The sequence below is a fragment of the Sinocyclocheilus grahami genome, unplaced genomic scaffold (assembly GCF_001515645.1).
Source record: "Sinocyclocheilus grahami isolate Dianchi unplaced genomic scaffold, SAMN03320097.WGS_v1.1 scaffold793.1, whole genome shotgun sequence".
NCBI classification, from domain to species: Eukaryota; Metazoa; Chordata; class Actinopteri; order Cypriniformes; family Cyprinidae; genus Sinocyclocheilus; species Sinocyclocheilus grahami.
This window is the reverse complement of record NW_015505972.1, coordinates 274685-300188: the sequence shown is the minus strand read 5'-3', so window position 1 is coordinate 300188 and position 25504 is coordinate 274685. Positions and strand designations below refer to the sequence as shown.

General features: G+C 37.1%; 1 protein-coding gene across 1 annotated transcript in view; it reads right to left on the bottom strand.

Moving 5' to 3' along the window:
• Positions 1-25297, bottom strand: part of LOC107561808 (solute carrier family 25 member 36-A) — a 32213-nt gene extending 6916 nt beyond the window's left edge. Inside the window, exons 1-4 of the mRNA XM_016246302.1 lie at positions 25288-25297; positions 13779-13988; positions 10910-11074; positions 4705-4805 (exon numbers count right to left, since the gene is read on the bottom strand). Of these exons, the coding sequence (XP_016101788.1) occupies positions 4705-4805; positions 10910-11074; positions 13779-13819 (307 nt within the window). The 5' untranslated portion in view covers positions 13820-13988; positions 25288-25297. The remainder of the gene's footprint in view (positions 1-4704; positions 4806-10909; positions 11075-13778; positions 13989-25287) is intronic.
• Positions 25298-25504: the final 207 nt, after the last annotated feature.

Below are 25504 nucleotides of genomic sequence, written 5' to 3'. Positions count from 1 at the left end.
TATATAGCCTATATATATATATATATATATATATATATATATAAACCTGGTACATTTCAAAATGTACCTGGAGTGTTTTCTCAACCTTTCCTTTCCTCTCATCATAAAAACGGAGCCCCGCACACATGATATGCAGGGAAAAAATAGCCATTCACATCGCCTCTTTTGCACGCTCAGGTTCATTACTTCAAATGTAGAGACGCTGCAAGCACACACACTGCACACTACTGTGCCGCATTACGGCTCTGACGAGGTTTTGTTTCTGCCGGTCGGTGCCCACTGCATAACGTGCACTTGCAATATCTGAGAGAGAGGGAGAGCATCCAGTTTTGTTGACATAAAACTGGACGTGCTGGCAGCACTCTCTCACTCATATAGTTAGTGAGGGAAATCCACCTGCGATCCAAGTGGAGAGGTTCCTCGTGCTTCCCCATCTTCATAGAGAACGCGGTTCATGGTTGCTCAGAGCACTTTGGAAAGAAGGTGAAAATGGCGTGGCTGTGATTTCCACGCATTTTTAGACGCTGGGAGCAGGGAAATCTACATAGAGCGCCTTATTGTAATAATTAAAATATCGATATTTGGCGCCAGATATCGGTTCTCGTATCGCATGGAGAAGGACAACGATATATCGCCATATCGATATATTGTCCCACCCCTACAAATTATATTATTAGTATAACAATTTGAGTTAAGTGAAAAATTTACATGAATTTCATTAATTTCAATGGAGGCAAAAAATAAGGTTCAGTAGAACGCTGAACCTTAGAATTCTCAGAATTCTTTGAATAGAAAGTTCAAGAGAAAAGCAAATTAATCATTTTATTCTTGGACTTATTAAAACCAACATATATAATTGCTTATCAACTTTATATATAGCCTATATATATATATATATATATATATATATATATATAAAAACCTGGTACATTACAAAATTTACCTGGAGTGTTTTCTCAACCTTTCCTTTCCTCTCATCATAAAAACGGAGCCCCGCACACATGATATGCAGGGAAAAAATAGCCATTCACATCGCCTCTTTTGCACGCTCAGGTTCATTACTTCAAATGTAGAGACGCTGCAAGCACACACACTGCACACTACTGTGCCGCATTACGGCTCTGACGAGGTTTTGTTTCTGCCGGTCGGTGCCCACTGCATAACGTGCACTTGCAATATCTGAGAGAGAGGGAGAGCATCCAGTTTTGTTGACATAAAACTGGACGTGCTGGCAGCACTCTCTCACTCATATAGTTAGTGAGGGAAATCCACCTGATCGAGCGGAGAGGTTCCTCGTGCTTCCCCATCTTCATAGAGAACGCGGTTCATGGTTGCTCAGAGCACTTTGGAAAGAAGGTGAAAATGGCGTGGCCGCGATTTCCACGCATTTTTAGACGCTGGGAGCAGGGAAATCTACATAGAGCGCCTTATTGTAATAATTAAAATATCGATATTTGGCGCCAGATATCGGTTCTCGTATCGCATGGAGAAGGACAACGATATATCGCCATATCAATATATTGTCCCACCCCTACAAATTATATTATTAGTATAACAATTTGAGTTAAGTGAAAAATTAACATGAATTTCATTCATTTCAATGGAGGCAAAAAATAAGGTTCAGTAGAATGCTGAACCTTAGAATTCTCAGAATTCTTTGAATAGAAAGTTCAAGAGAACAGCATTTAGTTAAAACAGAAATCTGTTTTTAAACAATTTAATGCCTCCTTGTTGAATAAAACAATTAATTGGAAAAAAACCCCACATTTGAATGATAGCTTATATCTAATATCATTGGATTAACATTTTTCAAAAATGTAAGGTTCAGGTTCAAACTAAATTGATTTTCAATGCAGAGTTTGGACTACTCTGTATGATTGCACCATTTGATTCTTCAACGGTCTGAAGTGGTTAATAGAGGCCTTGCTGTGACTTTTATGATTTACATGATTCAGTCATAACCTAACCACAGTGATGAACAACGTGTGGGCCATACGTGACATGCATCAGGTTGCAGGAACTGAGCTAGAAGCAACTGTAACCTGATGCTGATTCAAACAGCCATTAAGAAAGGGAAAAAAAGTCACCTGTGCTTTTGAGAGGAGAGAGCGGTGAATGTAATGAATATTTCATAAGCCGGTCCCTTATCAGATGCCAATTTTCCATTGCAGGCCTTCGGGACCTATATTTAACCACTTTTGTAACGTAAAGACTATGTGTGCTACAAGATAGAGTTTGTCAGGCCGTGTGGCCCCTCTTTCTCTTATCTTTAGCACACAGACAGAATATGGTATGAATGTTTACGCTGCGATGAATGCGCTTCCTGTCTCGCAAAATAATACAGCCTACATATAGCGCAATCGAATGACAAGGTTAGCATTCAGGATTGAAATTAAATGCAAAAAAAAAAGAAGTGCATGTAGTTTTTCACTGAATTTACCTTTACAGGGGATTACAGGCTGGCAAGGGGGTCATGTGTCAAAACTGCGTAATCACAAGGAGGTAAAAAAAAAAAAAAAAACGGCAAGCCAGCTACAGTGGCTACATTAATTTAAATAACCATCATTATCATTATTAATAATCATTATCATTAGGAGAATCATGATCATACCGGTGAGTAGAGACGTGACTACCTGAGGCGTCCCGATCCCGCCCGTGTCAGTCACGAGGACCGCTGCCCACCGCGCATGGCACTCTACATGTTAGCGTAGCGCCCTGCTAGCGGCCACTACTACACACAGCACAGACAGCGTGTGAAGCCAGACTGTTTAGTAGCACACTGGCATGTAATGACTTATGTCCTCCAGTCCTCAAAAGGTAGAAGAAAACAAAAAAGGAAAAAAAGAAACTGGGAAAGGAAAGCACAACCCAAACTTTAAGGACCTTTTTTTTTGCAATATTGCTAACAAGCTTTCAAGCAGATATTACATGCTTGAAAGTTAGCCTATTTGTTTTAGAAATGCTCTCAAATGACTATTTATTATTTTTCTAATTAAATTTATATTTTTCAATTTTCTTTCTGTGTAATTCACTTTCTATAAATAAATAATTACATTTTTCAAACTGTTTGACAGACTAAGAGAGAACACAAATATTATTTTAGTTGAAGTAATGTGATTAGCTTCAAATTAGGGATGTGCGCGATGACTAATTTGACTGTCGTTTAAACGAAAGTTTTGTATCCGACTAGTCGACTAGTCTAAAAGCAAGAAACCCCCAAAAGATGGTAAGAAAAAACACCTCAGTGCGTGCGTGTAGCATAAATAATAGCCTATATTTGAAATATTTAATCTATGAATCACACTGTCAAATCCCTCAATGAATTACGCTTGCCGCACACTTGCCTCGCGTTATCATCATTTCATTTTAAGTGGTCGTTAAAAAGAAATAAAAGAAGAGCATACACTCAACGTCGGTCAAAGCATAGCTTATTTATTCAAATCAGCTGAGGAAATGCAGAACAATGGAAAATCAATCAATAGCCTGACAGAATTCTTAATCTTCATATAACGTTAGTTAACATATTAAAACAAGTCAAAAACAATAGGAAGGTTTATCAAGAAATAGCATTAAAACGGCTTTTAAAAACATACTTTGTGTAGGCTATATTGTTTAAAAACAAAACAATGCAACAATGCCCATTTTACTTCCTCAGACCATGCGTTATTTGTTCAGTGAAATTATCCACGTGGTCTGGTGAAAGACGGGACCTGAGGCGATTAACTATAAAATTCCTGCACTTGAAAAAATGCGCTCGGCAGGAACTGAAGTCGCAGGCACGCAGAGATAACGAAAAGCAAGCCGATAAGAGTTTCAGAAAGCGCCTGGACATCCCGCACCACCACCACCGAAGTGGGTCTTCGTTAGAGGAACAGACGGCGCGGATGGGATCGCAGTGCCGGCGGGTTGTAGTGAATGATGTGATTGACATTTGCTGGCTTTGGCCAGTCTCTAACGCCTACGTGCCTGTATTGAATATGATTACGCATCGCTCCAACAGAGTTATTGTAAGACAATTTGACAGTACACAGTTTATACAAAACTTTTCCGTTTCCTTCTAATTAAAAATAATCCCACACCTTCTCGTCTTTCGCATGGTCATTTTTGAACTCGCCACAACTGACACGAAGAAAACGCATGTGAGGTCTGAGGTAAAAATTTAGCTTCCGCCCAGATAAACTTTTTAAAGTAATGCATTATTTTTCAAAAGTTTTATGTTAACTTGTTATTTAAAATGTTTTAAATGCAATGTTAAAATTATGAATGATAAAATCGACTATTGTCTTCAGTGTCGACTAGTAGGAGCTGTACCGTTTAGTCAACTAGTCAACTAGACCCGCACATCCCTACTTCAAATATATCGGCTTCAAAGAAAGAATTTTTATCCTGAAAGTCTTCAATTGTGCTTTCGGTCTAAATGCTGTCATACCTTGAAAAAGTAACGCAATATACCATGGCTAAACTCTCCCATTTGTACTAGATGGTCACTAGGATAAAGAATTTTATTGTAATAAGGCTGTCATTGCTAAAAACAAAAAAGACTGACAAACATTGGTAATAACACCCCAATGATGCAAATTCTGGTTTTTGCACACTAAGAGGCGAGTATCATTTTAGTTCAGTTTGTGAAATACAACAAAAAAGAGCCAATGCAAAATTAAGTCAAAAATGCATCTACATGAAAGATGTAGCTGGGACTCCTACCTGCTAAACCAGCGGACAGCATGTGAACCTGTGTGGAGTCAGGATCAAACACATTGTTCAACTTCTCTTTGGCTGTGGAGTAGGCAGCAAAATAAATTGCTCTGTGGACAAAACAGGAATTAACAGCATGAATTGGTTTTGATGTTCTGTTATGTCTGACAAATGTATCAGAAGTAGAAGGAAAAACAAGTTGTATTTATTTAAAGTGAGAATAAATATTTTTTAGATATGTTTTCACATTAATATTTTTGGGTAGGGCTAGGGCTGAATGTACATTATCCCTCTCCCTACATAGTTTCTAACAAAACTAAAAAAAACAAACAAAAAAAACATTATTTCTATGGTTATTTACATTAATACCATACATTATTTCCCTTGCTACAATGTTTCAAACCAACCCCCCACCCCCCCCACCCCCAAAATATATTTTTGGGAAGGGTTAGGGCTGACTGTACATTATCCCACTTATTACAGTTTCTAACAAAAACAAAAAACAAAGCTAAATGGTGTGATGTGGCAAAAGTACGTCATGCTCATCATATTACATGTCCTGTATTAGCTACCAGATTTATTTTATTAGGGCAAATGCTGAAACACACTTGGAAAAAAAGTTATTCAAATGAAAATATCCAATGTAGGATTTAATGTAGGGAGTTTTTTTCCCCCCTTTGCTTTAATCTAGGTTACATAATTCTTGCACGCACACAACAAGGGTAAATTTTAAGGTCTCACTGTTTCCTGATGAGATGCTTATAAACACCTGCTTCCTCCCACCTCTTCAAAGCGACAACCAATCAGCATTCTTCCACATTTGACTGACACCCAATCAGATCACGGTCTAAATATCTGCCAATCCTGTGAGAGCACAATGCTGTATTTTGGTGCATGGCTTAATTTGGCCATCTGAATGAAATAACGTGACCTTCACGTGAGGATTTTACATAAATAATCTCAAACCGGATTAATCTAAAAACTGGAATTATGGATTTCGATCTAAAGTGTATAGTTAACAGTCAGTATGTGAGCATAAGCACAAGCCTTATTTTTTTACATACGTGTGCATTTAATCTTTACGTAATGCAAACAGTCACGAGGCAGACATTCCAGCTGTGACAGCAGAGGACAAACAGGATGGGAATGCTGAGAAATGCATGCACAGATGGAGGCACACACACACACCTCATGCAGCATGAAAAGGGTGCAAACTGCAAACACTGAAATTCAGACATTAAGTGGCTTAGTTGCAATACCATCTCTCACATACCAATTTAAATGCGATTAAACTGCACAGACATGCACATAAAGCTCAAGTGAATGAGGGCATGAGAGCAGCTAGTCTGTAGTATAATGACACACTGCAGTCAATGAAAAAAGCACAACTGTTTAATAAGGGAGACAGGGAATATTCACTGGAGTTAACGAGTCGCTACACTCATACAGAGCAGAGAATGTGATCACAGTCCCACAAACACTACTAAACACAGTAGCTATTTTATAATACCTACAGTTTTACTACTGTAAAATGCTGCATCAGTGTTTCCCATACATTGATTTATTTGTGGCGGCCCGCCACAATATCAACAATGACCGCCACAAATAGTTTTTCTAAAATGCTTTGACTTAATTGAATAACATGAGCTCTCATTTCAAAGTCAAAACGCGGCACGGGTGTTTTTATATGAATGTATCTTTGAAGGGAACTGACCGTCTTTAGAAAAGTTTAAATGTCATTTTCATTTAATCTTTCCTAATATGCCTGATGAAGCAGCGTTTATGAGCGGAGCGCTACTTTGATTACAGCCGTTACTGGGGGAACCGCTATTTCTGCCGCTCCAAAAGCGCCTCCTGTTGGCAGAGAATGAATGTGCATTTTCAATAATCCCATCTGCTGTTTTATATAGCCTGCTTCCCCCGGTGGAAGTGCCGCCACACATAGAGTGTAAGTCTGTGGGAAACACTGTGCATCCATAGCTCACTAGGTTTTTGGAACCGATTAAGTGAGTGTTATAGATTTAGGAATCAACTCTACAGTTGAATTACAAGCTCTTAACTGTCAAGAGTGAGTAGGGCTGCATGATTAATCTAAATTAAATCTCAAAGGTGATAAATCGCGATTAAGCAGACGCTGCAATTGTCATGCGTATCTTTCACTGAAGCACGGTTCTGTGATCAGCAGTAAATCTCTATCCGAAGGCGAGAGGGCACTCTCGCGCTGAAACTCCAAATACGCCCGCAGAAGAAATCCCTATAGCGGTTGCTGAATAAACAGAAGATTTAACTGTTTTCATTGATTCAACGTGACTAATAAACACACGACTACGACAATATGATTTATCGGAGTTTGTCATCTTATAATGTTTATTATAATAAAGTATATAATAATGCAATACTAATCGACATAACCTTTATCACTGCTTAGAATACTATGAAATATGTTGTGTGCCTTATTCTGTGTAAGAAGCAACATCATCTCACAGAAGGATTTATTTCAAACACTCAACTGACGTTATGAAGTGAGTTTGGAGTAAAAACATTTTATTAAATGTGGTATTTTCACGTGCTTTCAGATGAAACAGCATTTACTACACAGAGCCGTAGTTCACTGAGAAGCTACGCAAACAGCTTTCATAAATCGCGAAACGATTTCTTCGATTTCATGATTATATTATCTGCGATTATGAACATGATTTTACGTAGCTTGTCAGTTAACTACGGCTCTGTGGAGTAAATGCCGCTCCATCTGAAAGCATGTGATGGAGATTTACTACTGATTACAGAACCGGCTTTACTGACAAGATGCGCATGACAATCACATTCGATTAATCGTGCAGCCCTAAGAGTAAGTTAACAAAGTGAGCAGTGTGACAGAGGGCCCATAGCCAGTTTAGTCCACAATAAGACAGTGACATGATCCCCTGGTGATGATACACTGAGATTAGAGCAATGAGACATGACCAACGGGCCCTTATGTAACAGTTTGAGGGGGGAAAACAGTATTTTTTATTTTCCATCTCGATTGCAGTGAGGAAATACAGCAAATCCCAAAAGGAAACAGTGAGGAACACATATCCAAAAACAACCATTTATTATTCCATGGCGAAGTGAAAACATCTCATGAGTCAAAAACGTACGTAGGTAATAGTGCGCTACAGTAAGGTTCCAGAAGTAAAAACCCTTTTTATTTTCCCCATAGGGAAATAGATTTTGAATTAGGGATGTTCATTTTAACCGTTTAACCGACAGTAAGAATTTTGACCAATTAATACAATCAGTTAAATGGTTTAAAAAGTAATTTAATGATTTATTTTTTCAGTAATTTATCAAAATATTTAAAAAGGTTTGCTGTATGGTTGAGATACATACAGCTACGCATATAAAAAAATTGTTTTTTAGGGGGAAAAAACTTAAGTCACGTCTAAGGACGATGTCAAATAAGAGCTCTGTGCGGACCACAAACACCCCCGACTGGGTTAGGTGTGTGCTGAATCCGTATTCAGAAAGGCGCAGAAAATAACACGTTCTACGGAGCCACTAAAGGGACATGGTTAGCCGCTTGCTAACGGTAGCCTGTTACATTACAGTACATAACATTTCACTTACCACATAAACAGAGTAAGGAGAGATGACTTATAGGATGATGGCGAATGATTTGCAGATCCTGAGCACCACTGACAAACATCTAATCTTGTAAAATGTGTGGTAAGTACTGCCGAGTGCTGCTCCGTTTGTGATCGCACTGAAACCAACGTTGGGTCTCTCATTCCACACAAAATCAAATATTTTCGTATTCACGATGTATTTGAATGGCAAATTATTATTTATTATGTAGCCTAGGCTTCACTGGCGTTCCAATTTCCACGTAAAACAAAATGTTTTGCATAACATCACGGCGGTGTGGTGATAAAACTTAATGGCACAGATTTTACAAAAAAAATTTTCTGAAGGAGGGACTTGTGCTGACCAGCATTATACAAAATAGGTGAAAGTTAATGTTTTGCCTTCAGAAACAGACATGTTCAGACTCTTCTAGAATTTCTCTTTCAGAAGTTGGTTTGAAAAAAAAAAAAACACTGCATCTTTAACAAATTTTCTCCTGACCTACTTTTCAATCTTTTTTTTCTGATTCTGGAATAATACAATAGGCATGAATATCACTGCTTGCCGGAGGCCAAAAAAGTTAATCCAATCCTGGAGAAGACAGCAAGGCTACACCCAGAAACCATAGCACTGCAACCACCAAATGTGACTTGCAGAGCACTCTTAAGTGTACTCTCTCGGCTAGACTAGTCTCATGGGGCCAAATAATAGAAATAGGCCAATTTCGGACCATAAAACATTTGAATTTAGTGTATAACATCTTTATCCATTTAATTCATGACCACAGGTCAATGTGAAAGACTGTACAAAGTTTTTTACAGAATTCTTAGCAACATAATTTTATACTTTGCATTAGCAAGAAATACATTTTTATATTATTCAGTATAACATTTTCTTTAGACAAGTTATACACAAATTATTAGGTTTTCAATTTGTAATATTTCTATAATGTAACTCCATGACAGATATATATTTAAAAAAAACTTATGCTAGTAAAAGATTCTAGGAAATGCATAAAGAAAAACTTGTCTACGTTAAACTCTCACCTAATCCAAATGTTTAGGGTTTACAAGGCATAAAAACACATCCAAATGTTGAATTAATATACGAGGTAGTGATGACTGGGCAAGTGACAGTGTCATCTACTGGCTCAAAACATTGTCATTGTTGATCTAAAAACATTTCAACTGCCCTTCATCATAGGCCCAGCAAACATTTTAGCAGAACATGGGCAGATGCAGGTATGCTGCTGGCATTCAGAACATTAGCCATCTTTCTCTCATTGTTCTGACTAGGGATGGGTCATGATTTTCAAATATTCGATTAGTTGATTTAATTATAGAATATCGAATGGGTTGTGCGATTATTGTCTTAAAAAATGTCCCCATGTTTTCCGTGCTGATGCGATGGTTCATGTGGCGCTGCCAATAACGCACCTAAAGCTGTCAAAGACAACAGAAGAACACATTGTCTCATGCGCACACTGTACACTTGCGTGGCATAAAAAAAGACTTCCGTAGCATATAATGGTTACAGCAACTTGGGACGATGTCAAATAAGAGCTCTGTGCGGACCACAAACACCCCCGACTGGGTTAGGTGTGTGCTGAATCCGTATTCAGAAAGGCGCAGAAAATAACACGTTCTACGGAGCCACTAAAGGGACATGGTTAGCCGCTTGCTAACGGTAGCCTGTTACATTACAGTACATAACATTTCACTTACCACATAAACAGAGTAAGGAGAGATGACTTATAGGATGATGGCGAATGATTTGCAGATCCTGAGCACCACTGACAAACATCTAATCTTGTAAAATGTGTGGTAAGTACTGCCGAGTGCTGCTCCGTTTGTGATCGCGAATCTCGAAAGTGAAAGTAAATAAACAAGCGCGCGTTCATAAGCGATTTCAATGCCCCGCATATTAATAACGGCTCCCTGATGCCCGCAGTTTATATACAGTATAATTACACAACGATATAATTGCAATAGAAGATATTGAAGTATATGTTTCCTCCCATCTCATATCTATTCCCTTTAGGGATTACATTTTTTTTAAATGGAAATGCCCTTATGAGCAGTTGATTTATGCTAATCAACGGACTGTTATGTTAATAAGTACCGTCATTCAGTTATGTTTATTATATTAATGTTTCAGCATGTTACAATCATTATATGGCTTGAGTTAAGGTAGCCTATCTTCTGAATTAAACAGTTTATCATACAGATTGAATGCGTGAATCCCATCTCTCTCCATCTCTCTCTGTTTATGGGTGTTTGTGCGTGCTTGCGGGGGAGGGGTGCGATTTTCGATTATTATTTTTGCATGGAATGCCCATCCCTAGTTCTGACACTCTTGCCTCTATGGTCACTACAGATGGTTGTCATTTACCGTCAGCAAGAGAGACCCATAGAGAGACTGAACAGAGAACAGCTTTGATTGCAAATTCAAAGTCTAGAATACTGTTGATCATCAAGATTCTTTAAACAAGAGATTTCTAGTGTTTTTGCTAGTTTTCATGTGTTGTTTTTGAAACATCTTAACACTGGTTCAAATGCCCTGGAGCATAAAAACCAGGTTTTGTGAGGTTGGGTTTTGAAGTACTCACTTGAGACAGTGCAGAGGCCCCGGTGGGGACATGCGGGCCACACTGGCCCCGTTCACAGTGCTGAGCTGAACCTCAGAGATGTAAAGAGTCACCGAAGAAGACTGCAGCCTCGTCTTCACCACCTCCAACGGACATGTCAGAATTGCACCAACAGTGCCACCACAGCTAGAGACAGAGTGTAAATATTAGAATCCACTTTTATTTACACAATATAAATTGTAATGAAAAACTAGTTAATTTGAAAAAAAAAATCACCTTTTTAAACTATTAAAAAATTATTAGGCTAATGCAAGAAAATACAGAAGTCAAAAATAATCAAGCATGATTTCCACACAATTTTTTTCTAAATTGTACATATTTTAACATTTTATTTCTGTGATGGCAAAAAAATAAATAATAATAATTTCAGCAGCCATTACTCCAGTCTTAAGTGTCAAAAATCATTCTAATATATTATCAATGTTGAAAACAGTTGTTCTGCTTAATGTTTTTTGCAGAAACTGCGATACATTTTTATCTGTAATACATTGAATAGAAAGTTTAAAAGAACAGTAATTAATTGAAATTAAAATCTAACATTGTAAATGTTTTTTTTTTGTCATGTTTGAGCAATTTAATGTGTCTTTGCTTACTGACCCCAAACTTATGAACTTTTTAATATTTTAATAGATGAAAACAGCCATTTTGGAGAGATGATGCAAATTAATCATTGAACCGATTCATAAATTTTTTTAAATGTACAGACCATTATACATAACTACTTTTACATATTCTGACATTTTATGCATTTTGCTGTTGTCAAAAAACACTACAGGATCAAAAACGTCTTCTGGCATGAAGCTGCTGACATAAAAGTGTGTTGCATTTTAGGTGTCAGAGCATTTTACCTTCTGCTGACATCCACAGTGATTAGACTTGACTAACATCTGTATGTGGGTCAAGTTTAACATGTATTTGTTCAGGTACATGTACAAGTGGGCCCAGCATGCATCAAGTCAAAGGTTTGGCCTGGACAAGACCTACAATCACAAAATTAAAAGTCAGCATGAAACAGAGGTTCTGATTATCTTTGTGATGAATTAAAAAATATATTGTGCACAAATAAGTAATTTATAATAAACAACACTGCAATATTCAATACAAAAATTAATTGTACATTTTGGTTTTAATGTTCACATTAGGAATGCACTGACTTTCAAATTCTTATAGCCCGATATAATGGCCAAGAGCAGATACTAGTATGAGCATCACTACTATGAACCTAAACTACTTTGTCAAAAACTAAAATAACTGTTTGTATGCTACAAGTAAATGTATAGTATATACAAATTTGGATATAGATTTATCGGCCAACATATCGGTTATCGGCTTTAAAAAATAAAGAATTATCGGTTATTGGTATCGGCCAAAATTTTCATATCGGTGCATCCCTAATAATGTGCCATAGAAAAAAGGCTGAAATTATATGAAAAACATAGTGTTTGAATTAGCGATGGAGCGTAACATTTTTGTCATATTCTATCACTAATTTATCACTATTTATCATTCAGCATTGGATAATAAATAGCCAATATCGCCTGATAACATAAAAAAGTGTCCAATTACAGCACTTATATAGGCTATGCTTTCCCTAAATGTAAAAAAAAAACAACAACCATAAAATATTATTTTTAATTTTTTAAGTCAATGATATTTGTCAACTAACAATTTACAGTAACAGTTGCATAGTTAGGTGTTATTTTTAACTCTGTCACAAGTTTCTAAAAAATATTATTGCTGTGCACTGACGAGGGAATCTCATTTCCACTGCTGAGTGATTATCTATATCACAGAACAATCGATTTGTTTATCACACAGTTCTTTCCAGTGGCAGATGAATTCACTGCTCACAGTTATCCTTATGCTCACAGTTATCCTAGCTATAACTCATCACCAGTTATTCTGACATGCAATAGGTATGAATGAACTAATCTGAAAACATACCAACCAACACTATACGCGACAAAACCCTTTAAACACACTGTCAGGATATATAATCCCATGATGGGATTTTGCCCACATATTCTGCTGTTATTATAAGCTTCTAGTTAGACCTCTTATCGCCCTGCAGGGTCGGAGTAATCAAATGATCTTCAGAGATCCAAGCTTGTCAAAGAGCGATATGCTCCCCTCATATCTTTTACATTCCTGATTGAGAAAATTTGTGAGGCAGTAACCTTTGATTCAAAGAGTGAGAAGAAAATGTTGCTTGCATGAGCCTCACAGAATGTAAAAGAGCAGCCAGGGACATGCAGGAATGAGAATGGAGTCAAAAATAGCTGTAAGTTACTATAGTAGAGATTGCTGTCAAACATCCAAGCTGAAACCACAGTCCTACAACAAAGCTTCTGATTTGCTAGAGGAAATGGTATTGCTTTAGATTCACATTCAGCTTGAAGCCTCGAGTTGTTCCTGTCTCTTATGTTATATCTGCATGGCAAAAGCATGAATGAAAAGCAAAGCAACAACACTTCCTGTATAACAGAAAACGGCCATGTCTAGAGACTTCCAGAGGATTCTGTGGCAACACCAGAGGAGATGCTGAATCTGTTGCATGACCTTGCATTCACAAATAAAGCATCGATCATCTGTAGCATGGAGACATGCTGACAGAAGCTAGCTAGATTTTGTACAGCAATGCTGAATGAGCATCTACCTGACCTTTTATAACGGTCAACCTGTTTTTTTTTTTGTTTTTTTTTTTACAAGTAATGTGTCTTATATTACATTTCAAAAACAATCAAGCCCAACTGCAACGAATAAATGTCAAAGAGAGAGGCGTCAGGTTGACAGCGGCGATAGATCGGTCTGTCTCAGGCTCGCAACTCACCCTCCAGCAAACAGATGAACCAGGGTGTCCCTCTGACTCATCCTTTAGCATTCTCCGCACCCACACCCAGGCCTGCAGTGCGAGCAAGAGCCGGACAGCTCCGCCGAACCCGCTGCGATTCTGCTGTACCTCTCAGTTTAATTGATGTGGATGAGGATTATAAAGCACACAGTTGTTGAGCCCGACGTCTCACGGGCGAGATGCGGCTAGCTCAGCCCGCTAACGGCTGCCGATGTGCGCAGACGCCTCTTTTTTACCTCTAACCGGTCCGTTTTTAATTTATCACGATCTTTTCCTTTAAACAACACAGACAGCTCTCTGATATCGAGGTTGTGGTTGCAGGGGGCTCGTTTTTGTGGAGCTAAATCCGCGTTGAGTCGGTGGTGTCTCTGATTCAGAAGCTGAAGAGCTGACTGAGATGGACAGCGGAGTCGCTATTTACGAGCCAATCAGCAACCGCAAAACAGAGGCCGCGATTGGTCCTTTCGCGGCGTGACGTCTCTTTGCCCCGCCCCATCATGCTCCTTTCTCATGATCACGCAATTGATAAATCGTAAATATTGATTTAGCCCGTTTTCAGAGGTTAAGATACATATTTGCACATTTGTTTATAAGGTGAATTTAACTCTGCCTGCTATTATAGTGCCCCAGAAACGATAAATGGTATTAGTTTAACAGTACAGAATCATATTTCTAGCTGAGAATGAATGAGGGCATTCATAGCGGGCTGTTCAGACATATTATTTTTGGTGTATTGTGATACTCTCAGTTTATGCACTAAGGGTCTGCACGTGCACTTGGTTTCCCTCACACGGAAAAATATTGGTTACTGATCAAGTTTAGGAAGGAAGACATTTAGGGACATGTCCCCCCCATCAAGATGATGGAACATAAATGGATTTTTGACACTTTTTAAACAGATTGCCCCTTTTTTTATCTGTTTGACACAAAAGCTACCTTTTTTGTTGGTAATTTGTGTATTAATATTAGGATTGACATGATCATGGAGAACCTGGAATTATCAGGAAATTATCAAAGTGTGATTAAAATCAGAGAAATCATTAATCACTTAAAAAATCACTTGAATCCTTAAATTGCATAACTTCTAATTATGCTCAGTTCAACAATATTTATTGGACATACAATATTTATTTGATATATCTCTATGTGAGACATTTCTAGTCAAAAGAAAAATCAGATTCAGAAATGCATGAAAAAGTTATAGCACTTCATAGGCCAAAAGGAAAGGGAATACTGTAATATGTAAATTAATGAAACCTCAGAGGACCCCGTGTCTATCAGCTGACAAGAGTTACAGCATCAAAAATCTGGTTTCCTTACTAAATAGCTGAATAAAGTGCACATGCCTCTTGGTTTCAAGATTAGAGCTACAATTGAACAAGTTCAGATCATGTGCATGGACAATCTAATTTCTCTTGGCATGCCAACCTAATGGAATACAATGAGAAAGTTCTTCAGACAGGGTCTTCGATCCGTTTCTAGAGTTAAAATTGTTTAGATGATTGACTGATGACCACTTCTTTCTTTTATAGATAAGGCTATGATATTCACAAGGCTATACAGTATAAGAACAATGACCTTATATTAGGAAAAATCACAGCCTTTTACCGAAATGAGCAACTGGTGTGATTTCAGCGAGGTTGCATTAGGCAGTCGTACTGATATTTTTCATTATTATTTAGACTTTATTTAGAGCTTTCAGCATTTCTACTAAAAGGACAGTGGAGAAGTGATGATAAAACATGAAGAGGATGGAACCACTAAATGTCTCTTTCAAGCCAACTGGCAAATATAATTGTCTTAAATCCTAAATTAGTGAAATAACTAAATATGTTATCAGCTTCATGTCATTTTCATCTCATGCTATGAGTAGTGTCACAAGAAACCTGCAATAAAATTAAAGTTTGATGTGCAGCACCTTGTAATTCATTAGAACTTACATAACTACTCTTGTAGCAATGTGCCTAAACTTGTGCTGGAAAAAATAGGTCTGTGATTAACTGTGCGGCACATTATTCCAACCCATCTATTGCCAAAGGGAACAAAGTTCACCATCAAACATAACAGTAGTATGTGCAGTTCATTTAAATTCTATTTCTAACAATTGTCGTATACTATTGTCATTTATAAAAAATTGTTTTGAAATACATTGTTGAAATCTTTAATGTATTGCCTTTAACTATAAATTCAAGTCCTCATATCTTAATATTAAACCATAGAAACATCTGGAGACCAATGGTCAGCAGAAGAACTTTGTTTAACATAGATAAGAATTCTAAAATTAGATTGATCTATAGGGTCAGTCACTCAAAACACCATATGAAGAAAACTTGCTTGACCTTGTCTGACCATATTTCTTTGATTATTTGATTTCAGTGTTTTTTTCAACTAAATGTATTATACATTATAAATATTTATTCTTGTTATAAATGTATTTAACTTTTGATTTTGAATTACAACAATAATGCATCAAATTAATAAATCATTTCAAGTGTAAAATGTCCCATGCATATTCTGATGTCTTCATTTAATAAGAATACCTTTTTTTCTTATTTAATGCTCATACCAACAACTGGTATGATATACAATTTCTTGTATAAGCAATCCTACCTGGTCAGTAAAAACCTGTTATGATTCTGATGTCAAAATCTGTGAGTCTGCAGAGAAATGGAAATAAGATGTTTCATAAGATGATCATAAGATAGTTTCATAAGATGATCAGAAACTGCTGCATAATTAATGGCTGGATGAGCAGTTCACGTGTGCACATTCCAAGCCATCAGATTGCACATTAACCTCCTTTAACCTTCAAAAGTCTTCAAATATTACATAAATTCGATTTTTAATGCTAGCACTTTTCTAATAATTCAAAAGAAATGTTGTAGTAATTTTAATACTGGTTCCTAAAAATCTCAAATATATTGAAAACTTTATTAATTCATCAGTTAATCATTTAGATTCATAAAAAAAGATGACAAAGAATGTAAAAAAAAGAATGATCAGCATGTAAACACGAAGTCACCTGACAGGTAGCATCTCGGACATCATACTACATTGCTTCAACAATGTTACATTGAGTAGTTTCTCAAACCAGGCTTTTGTTACTTGACCAGACCCAAATAAAGACATGAGATGGCTGTAACATTACCATAATACACATCCCGTGTTTCCCACATAGATAACGAGAGTCCTAGCCAGATCTCATGATGTTTAGGGTGGGTCTGGTGCGAGTTATCTTCTAATAGAGCGCACGTTTTCCAGCTCATATGACTCATATGAGTCCTGAGTGAAGCCTTTTGCTGCTCAGTATCTGATCAGCTACACTAATCTGTCATTCTGTAACTCACATGACAGACAGCAACAGATACTAAAGCTGGGCCAAAGCAGAGAAGGTCAATCAAAGCCTGTACATATTGCCATGATTGTATGTGCTGGTAAAATAAGCCTATTGGTTATGTCAACTCTTTTATACTATTTTTAAAACACTTTTTTGAAAGTTTTAATACTGTGAACATTATTATGCGCAGAAAGTTTTATATGTTTTCTTAAAAGTCCTACATAATGTCTTTCAATAATCATATTTTTATTTTATTTTATTGCTGAAAAGTATTTAGCAAATTCTTGCTTACAATTCAAATAAGTGAAGCCAGCTTTGCTGTGGCTATAAGGCATTACTGGAAAAATGAATGTTCAAGGTTGTTTGATGACTATGGGATGTCACATTTTTGGTGTTGTGTGTTTGTTTGCCTTTTTTAGACTTTGACATGATGATGATGATAACCAAAATGTCGGGACAGAACACAAAGTGAAGCACAGGTCAAATCACGTTCAAATATGCACAGTCCACCAGCATGTAGGTTAGTCTTACAAAGTTTACAGATCTTTCTCTGGTTAAATTTTAGTCAAAGTGAAATGGTAACATTAGAGTGATTTGGGCTGAACCCTGGATGATTGTTGCCATCATTTGATTAAGTCTTATCTACACATTTGACCATAAAATAAGATACAACTTCGGCTTGATGAATCAAAATATTTATAGGGCCAAAATTATTATTTAGAATAATACCTTTCATGCAATTTTCTTGTTGTAATATCCTCTCTGACCACGAGATGTCACCATTTGATCGCCAATTTAAAGTAATTCGCTTCTGTTGGCCAAATATTTTTTGAGATATTGTGGACTTCATCTTTACTCTTGGTGAGGAAAATAAATAAACAAATACAATTGTGACCACAGATTGATGGTGAGTGTCATTTGAGATGATAGTAGGTTTACAGTAGCAGAATCTAACTCATATAAAATTGATACTTTGTCCTCATGAATTACAGTAATCAAGTCTGGACAATTTTTGATTTGCATTGTCAACAATATTTTTAACAGGCTGTGTGTGTTTGCAGTTTGATCATCTAAAAGATTGTTGTGTGTGTGTGTGTGTACTGGTTTATATACTGTATCCTGGTGGGGACTTAAACCTGACTACAAAACCATGTCCACCTAAATTGTGGTCCCCACGGGTACAAAAGCTTATAAATCATGCAGAATTAAGTTTTTTTGAAAATCTAAAAATGCAGAAAGTTTCCTGTGAGGGGTAGGTTTAGGGGTAGGGTTGGTGTAGGGCAATAGAATATATGGTCTGTACAGTATAAAAACCATTACGCCTATGGAGAGTCCCCACAAGGATAGCTGACCAGACATGTGTGTGTGTGTGTGTGAAGATATGAGAGCTATTCTGCCTCTTTAGCCTTCTTCTCATTTCATTCTCTCTTTTCATCCACCCCTCCCTTGTTCTCTCTTTCTCCGTCCTCTTTAAATTGGGTCAGACTGGGTTCTCTCAGATCTAATAAGTGTCTTAGTAGGAAGCACCCTGCTCCCACCTCCCCCCTCTGCTGCAGAGAGTGTCATAACCGCAGGAGAGAGGGCTTTCTGAAGCAGGAAGAGAGGAGAGGAGGGTACCACACTCACTGAAGTTTTCCTTTCCCACCTCTCTGCTATAGTTACAATGTAACACATCTTTATCGAGGAGAGTATTCTGGTTGACGTATTGCCTGCTAGCTGCCTTTTGTGTCTTTTTAAGTGAAAGATGGCCCCTGTGTTAAGTGGTTAATGCATTTTATTTTTTAGTGCTTTTCTTTTTTTTTTTAAATGTATGCTCTGATAATATTCAAATAGTATTTATTTTAAAATAAGTTTATGCACTGTAACAAGTTACAAGATTCCTGAATGTTAACATAACTCACTTATATATACATATATATATAAACAAATAGTTTTCAAACATTTAAAGATCAAATAAAATTAAATGAGATGAGTGTTTTGTGGCTTTTAGTCCATGTGTGTTAGCTTTGAGGCTAATCTGTATGCTTGTGAGTTCCTAAATGATAACAAAAATCACTTTTAGCAGATATACACATTTAAAATTTTCAGTCTTTTCTATGAAACTTTTTTTTTTTTGATGACTCATCCTGCACTTCACAAATTTTTGTCCAATCAAATGCTCTGTAGGATGAGATAGTCCCTCCCTCTAAATCTGGTTAGCAAATTATGATTTAATGGCTGTTAAGTGTTTTTTTTGGCTATTTAAGGAAAAAGGGATAAACCCATTGATATCCCCTGCCTAAAATTTGTTTCAGTCAGAAATATGTCAATACAGGAAATAAATAAATAATATAAACAAAAAATAACAAGTTTCCAAAAAGTTTCTCGGAAATGCATTTTAAGCAGTATATCTATTCAGGAATCAAAGTCTGTCAGAAGCACTTTTGAAATGCGCTCGCTTGTATTTTATGAGTCCACAGGGTGTAATATTTGATGTGTAATGTTGACCTGTGTGAGGTAAAATAGCTAAACTTCCCCTCTTTGTCAAATAGTTCCTGACCCCAGTGAACGGGACACCGCTTTAGTTGGCTTTTTCTAATAGGATGATGACATTTCTTCCTTGTTGGCGCCATGCAGAATGTATGTTTGCATGTGTGTGTGTGTGTGAATGTGCATGCGCAAGTCTTGTGTAAGTGTTGTGCATGCAGGCACATTGCTGAAAAAGGGCTCTTTTGGAAATTAAAATCAGAATTTTACATGAGGATGTTCGAAGATCACACCAGCCCTTCTTAAGCCGAAAATCTTTTCATGTTTATATTACAATTTTCCCTCCCAATTTCTTTGTGTATAATTGATAACATGCTGATACACTCTTGATACATGCCTACTTTGATCCGTTGTACATGGCTGCAACATCTTTGAGGCACAAGGTGTATATTTCAGCTCACATTCTTTCCTTGAAAAGCCACAAGAAGTCAGAACTCACCCTTGTTCGTGGTCTTATTGTGAACAATTTGGCACATTATTCAGTAGAATAAATAAATCATCAAAATGTCATAACTTGCTCTGACTCTGAAACAAATTTACTTTTCAGCTGACATCACCATATCATCTTATTTTTCACTCCCTTGTCACCAGATGCCTTTCAAAAGAGACTCTTGTCACCAGATGCCTGACAAAATAGATTTCATGGTCCAATCAATAAATGATTTTACTCTTAAAATCACAGTACAATGAAAATAGCATGTCAAATAACTTGTACACTTGTACGCTTGTAACTTATAAATAAACATAAAATCATGTCCTGCTTTTTATACTGATTTTGAAATTGATAATTTATTAAGTTTTAGCTTCATACATTTTTAAACAAATGTGATATTTTTGTACAACTGAACAAGAAATATCACAAACTGCTTTTCTTCTGTTGCGCAAATGCTAATTGTGGGACATTGACCTCACAGAGCATATATGTATGTACACTACAAAACAGTATACCTTCCAGTGGCTTTTGAAGCACTATAATTTCAGTGTACTATGATTTGGGTCGCTTTAATCCTCATCTTGCAGACTATATAGAATTGCACATCGGGATGCACCCACAGACATTAACTGCTAAGCTAAACTGATTGCACATAATGGTGCACGTTCGCATTTTGGCAATGGACACTGCTTCTGTATCCGTCTCTTGAAACCATAGCACATGTCCTCTTTTTCACCATCCACTGCTTCACACTATGTGTCTTTTTTCTCTGCCCAAACACAAACACACATGAACGGGAACCTTGATCTCAGGCGGTAATACATACACGCACACCCTCTCCATCGACTTGAAAGCATCCCCTCAGCTCTTTTGATGCCGTGCATCTTGGCTGATGCATCGCCGAAATAAAATGTCTCCTCTCGAATCAATACGACTCAATTCAGAGGGCTGTCGGGCCTCTCACCTACACACACAGATGCACAAACGGATGGTGACCAAGCGAGAATTAGAGAGAAAAGCAGAGGGGAGGGAAAAATAAGAATAAATGGGAGAGATAAAAGCAGAAAGAATATAAGAGAGAAAGAGAAGGAGAAATCCATATTTCCGTTTCATATTTTTGTCTGTATCCGTTTTTCACCCACCTGCCTCTGCCGGGCGGGTGGGGAAGAAAAGAGTAATGAAAAATAAAATCAATGTTAGCTAGTAATAAGAGAGAAAGATGGAGCAGATTGTAGTCTATAGACTGCTGCTGTTTATTTATCTGGGTGTTGGGGAATGTGCTCCTCGTCGGACTGAGCCGTGTGTTTTATGCCAAATTCTACCTCCACGCAGCGGTACGAGGGTTGCGAACTGCTTGCCAGCTATTGTTCTGCCTCCAATGAAAACTTCATCCCCCACTGTTTGACTGGATCTGAATTAGCTGTCAATCAACAGTACTGTCCAACGTCTCGGTTACATATCGTCACACGCTTGAGGAATTCGGCCAATCACAACGCACTAGATAGCTGGCCAATCAGCGTACACCTTGCTTTTCAGAACGATGAGCTTTGTAAAAATCGACGCGCTTCAGAAAGGCGGGGCATAGAGGAGAAACAATAATGTACGGTATGTGGAAAATAATGTGTTTTTTTAAACTTAAACTGCATAAACACATTTCATAACACCAAATACACAAAATAATGTTGTTTTTAGCAACGTCATATGACCCCTTTAAGGGGCTTCTTTTCTTTTGGACCAGTTTGATGATTTTTGTGCTGTTTGATGGAATGCAAAAGAAGAGTTACTTCTAAAATATACATATTAAGTATACAATGTACATCACACCCTGTCGCACTGTTTGTTTGGGTCAAATTTCCATGAACTTTTGTCCAAGTTGATCTCAGTCTTGATACTAAATGAGATTGAAATGGCATGGGTCAGTGATGATATGAGATTCTAATGCAGTGGTATTTTGAAATAAGTCACACACACTAAATATTTCTCAGAGTAGGTTTAATTTTGAAAGCCAAAAAGATACCTTGTGTATTTGCACAGGAGAAATATACAGTTAATTAATCACACCTTAGTATTGCAGGTCATGTTGTCGCACTATATGGGTAAGTTCTCACAATGGAACCATCCATTTAACAGCCTATTATAAAAAATAAATACCTTTAAACAGTAAAACAATTATGAAAAATAAAACATTCAAGAAACAGCAAAAGTGTGAAAAGTAACATAAAAACTATAAAGCATTGTGTTAGTTAATAAAAATATACAATATTGCAACCCACAAAACACTTTGCCCCAACCTGTCTTCAACCATTTAGTTAAAACCACCCAAAATTGTAAGTTTGGTAATGTTTTTGAAGGAAGTCTCTTATGCTCACCAATGCTGCGTTTAGTCGATCAAAAATACAGCAAAAACAGTAAAATTGTGAAATATTATTACAGTTTAAAACAGTTTTCTTTTTTAATACTCTAAAATGCAATTTATTCCTGGGATGCCAAAGCTGAATTTTCAGCAGCCATTATTCCAGTCTTCAGTGTCACGTGATCCTTTAGACATAATTTTAATAGGCTGATTTGATGAACAAGAAACATCTCTTATTATTATTAACATTTGTTATGCTAGCTGATATTATTTTTGTGGACATTTTTTTTTTCATGACTCTTTGGCCAGCCCAGGATTTCTTGTGTTCACTTTCTTTTAGCCAAAAGCTACAGCACAAAATGTGATGAAATTCACAAAAACATACACAACCATTGCTAAAACAAACATTTGAGTAATTGGACTTGGAGATAGATAGATAGATCCAAAACCCATGGCATTACAATTTTTCAGTAGCAGATTTTTATTTCAAAACCATAGTACTTTTTTATAAGGATGTGAACTTTTAGAAACTATGTATTATTGTGATAGAATGAAAAGACAAAGAAGCAAGAAGCAGCGATTGGGGGTGTAGGGGTGCAGGGGAATGAGAGGAAGAGACAGATGAGGGTTTCGGTGCCGGTGTGAGCCGATGCCCTCTGTGCGTGTGGGAATGCCATTCAGGGTGATAACTCAACCCTGACAGCCCATGATGGAATTCATGATTGATGGGGCTCAATAGCTGCCAGTTCAATTTTCTCCTGTAATGAAAACAAGATTCACCTTTTTTCGCCTGCTAAACATGCCCGCCGACTCTTATGAGAGCCCGGTGTAGTCCGCTAATGTATTTTTCTATCTGTTTGTCTTTGTCTCTCTCCCTCTCTCGCTCTCTCTCCATCTCTTGCGCAGGAGGTAATGAATAGTTTGCTTGCAGCGGACATGAAAAAGGATTGTGAGAGTAAGTTGTTACTACTCTTTGATTGTTATCGTAACATGGCGCAGAGCCTTAAGGAATGTTCTGCGAATGTTCATGCCATATCTCAGTTTAACTCTCCACTTTCACGATTCGTGTGATATACAAGCACCAAGCTGTTCCTCCTTCAAATTCGTTTGACTGAATAATCATAAATAAAAATTTCTCAGACATGTTCAGCCCCTCTGCATGGTTTTACATCCTCCTTCAGATGCTAAAAATTCGAGGAGCAGCTCCTGGAAGTGCATCAGAAAGCAAATGCAGAATTAATGATCACATGGAATTTTTTCCCCTCCGTATTTTACCTCAGTGATATGTTAATATTAACCTTTTAGTGTTCGATGAAATAAATATTCTTTCTTTATAGAGCATTCAAAAGACACTTAATATTCAATAATATTACCAATTTGATTGCACTGACACCACTGGATGAGAACAAAACTTTACCTGAGATGAGCTGGAAGATGACACTATTGTCTTCTGAATCGAATTTGTTTCATAATTGATGAATTTTGCAACATCAACACTGTTACTGAACTGAATTGAATCAACACTGAACTGACTCGAGCTAAATAATGAATCAAATTTGTTTAATAATTGATGAATATTGCAACATCGACACTGATTATTGAACTGAATGAATCAACATGGAGCTGAATAACAACACTATTGTCTTCTGTAGAGCTGCATATAGCTAAATTGGACACAACTGATGAACTTTACACAGTTATTGAACTGTAACCTACACTGAACTGAATAATGATACTATTATCTTTTTAGACCTGCTTTACAGCAGAATTTAAATTTGTCTCATATTTGATAAAGCTTGCATCGTTGATTCTGTTATTTTCCTGTTTATTACAGTGAAGCTGCTTTAAAACAATCTATAAAGTGCTATATCAATAAAGGTGACGACTTATATAGCAAAAAATCTGTTTTCCAATCTGCAGACATAAAACTTATACATGACTGCACAGAAACACTGTGAATCGTGTAACTCCAAGGCCCTCTGTGTTAAAAACTATGCACACCACCTTACAGGGTGGACCTCGTTCATGCACGACTGCGGTCTGGACCAGCTCAGTTGTTAAGTTGCCATGCCGAGACTTTACTGACGTATGTTCTGAGAGATCTTTCATTTTGACTAATATTCCCTGACTCTCTACACCTCGTTAAAGCATTGTTAAAGAGGAAAAACATAAGCAGAACTATGAAAGCTTTAAGAGCATTTATCCACAATAACGTTAAAACGCAGCTCAATTTTTTTTTTCCTGTGTGGATTGATACTGTGATCACCAGAGGTGTATGTGCTGAGATATATTGGCGCCTGGGAGTAGTGAAATGGTAGACATTTTACATAAAACTTTGGTTATGAGGGAGGCTGATTTATTGAAAACGACCTAAGGAATATAGCATTTTATGCCAGATATAATGAGGGAGAAAAAAATTGCACCACAACAGCAAATGCTCTCTTTTTGGTGCATTTTTTTTATGTCCATAACACATAAAAAAAAAAAAACTTGTAATGCACCTTGAAGGTACTGTATGCTAAAAGAAAATTCCTCCAGAGTCTCATATTGATCCAAACATAACTTTGGCAGCACCGGCAATGATGGAGGTACAAAAAAAGAGAAATGATGGATGACTACAACAGAGGTTATTTTAAACTTATGTAATTGAACATAATACGTTGCGGTAATTCAATGAATGAGAGACAGTTTTAACCTTTCACAAAGGACATCTTGTAACCCTGCAAACATTGAGCCAAATACAAAATGCTTGTTTGTCTGCCTGTGACCTTGACCTCAGAGTCCCTCAGGAAGACCCTGTAGCTCCATTTTCGCAAAGCTAAATGTGTAAACACCAAACAGATGTGGCTGGATGACAGGTCTCTGAAAAATGCCCAGTGATCTTTGTGCGATGGCAGAGATCAGATCATTTTTAGCTCGCTGTGATGGAATACGATGGACTGTGGCAAACTGGAAAGGGCTGGTATTGATCTGCGAGAGAGAGCTGGATGTAAAAGAGAGATTTCATGGAGTAGTAGATGAAGCGGAAAGATAGAGTTTGAGTGAACATAAATCTG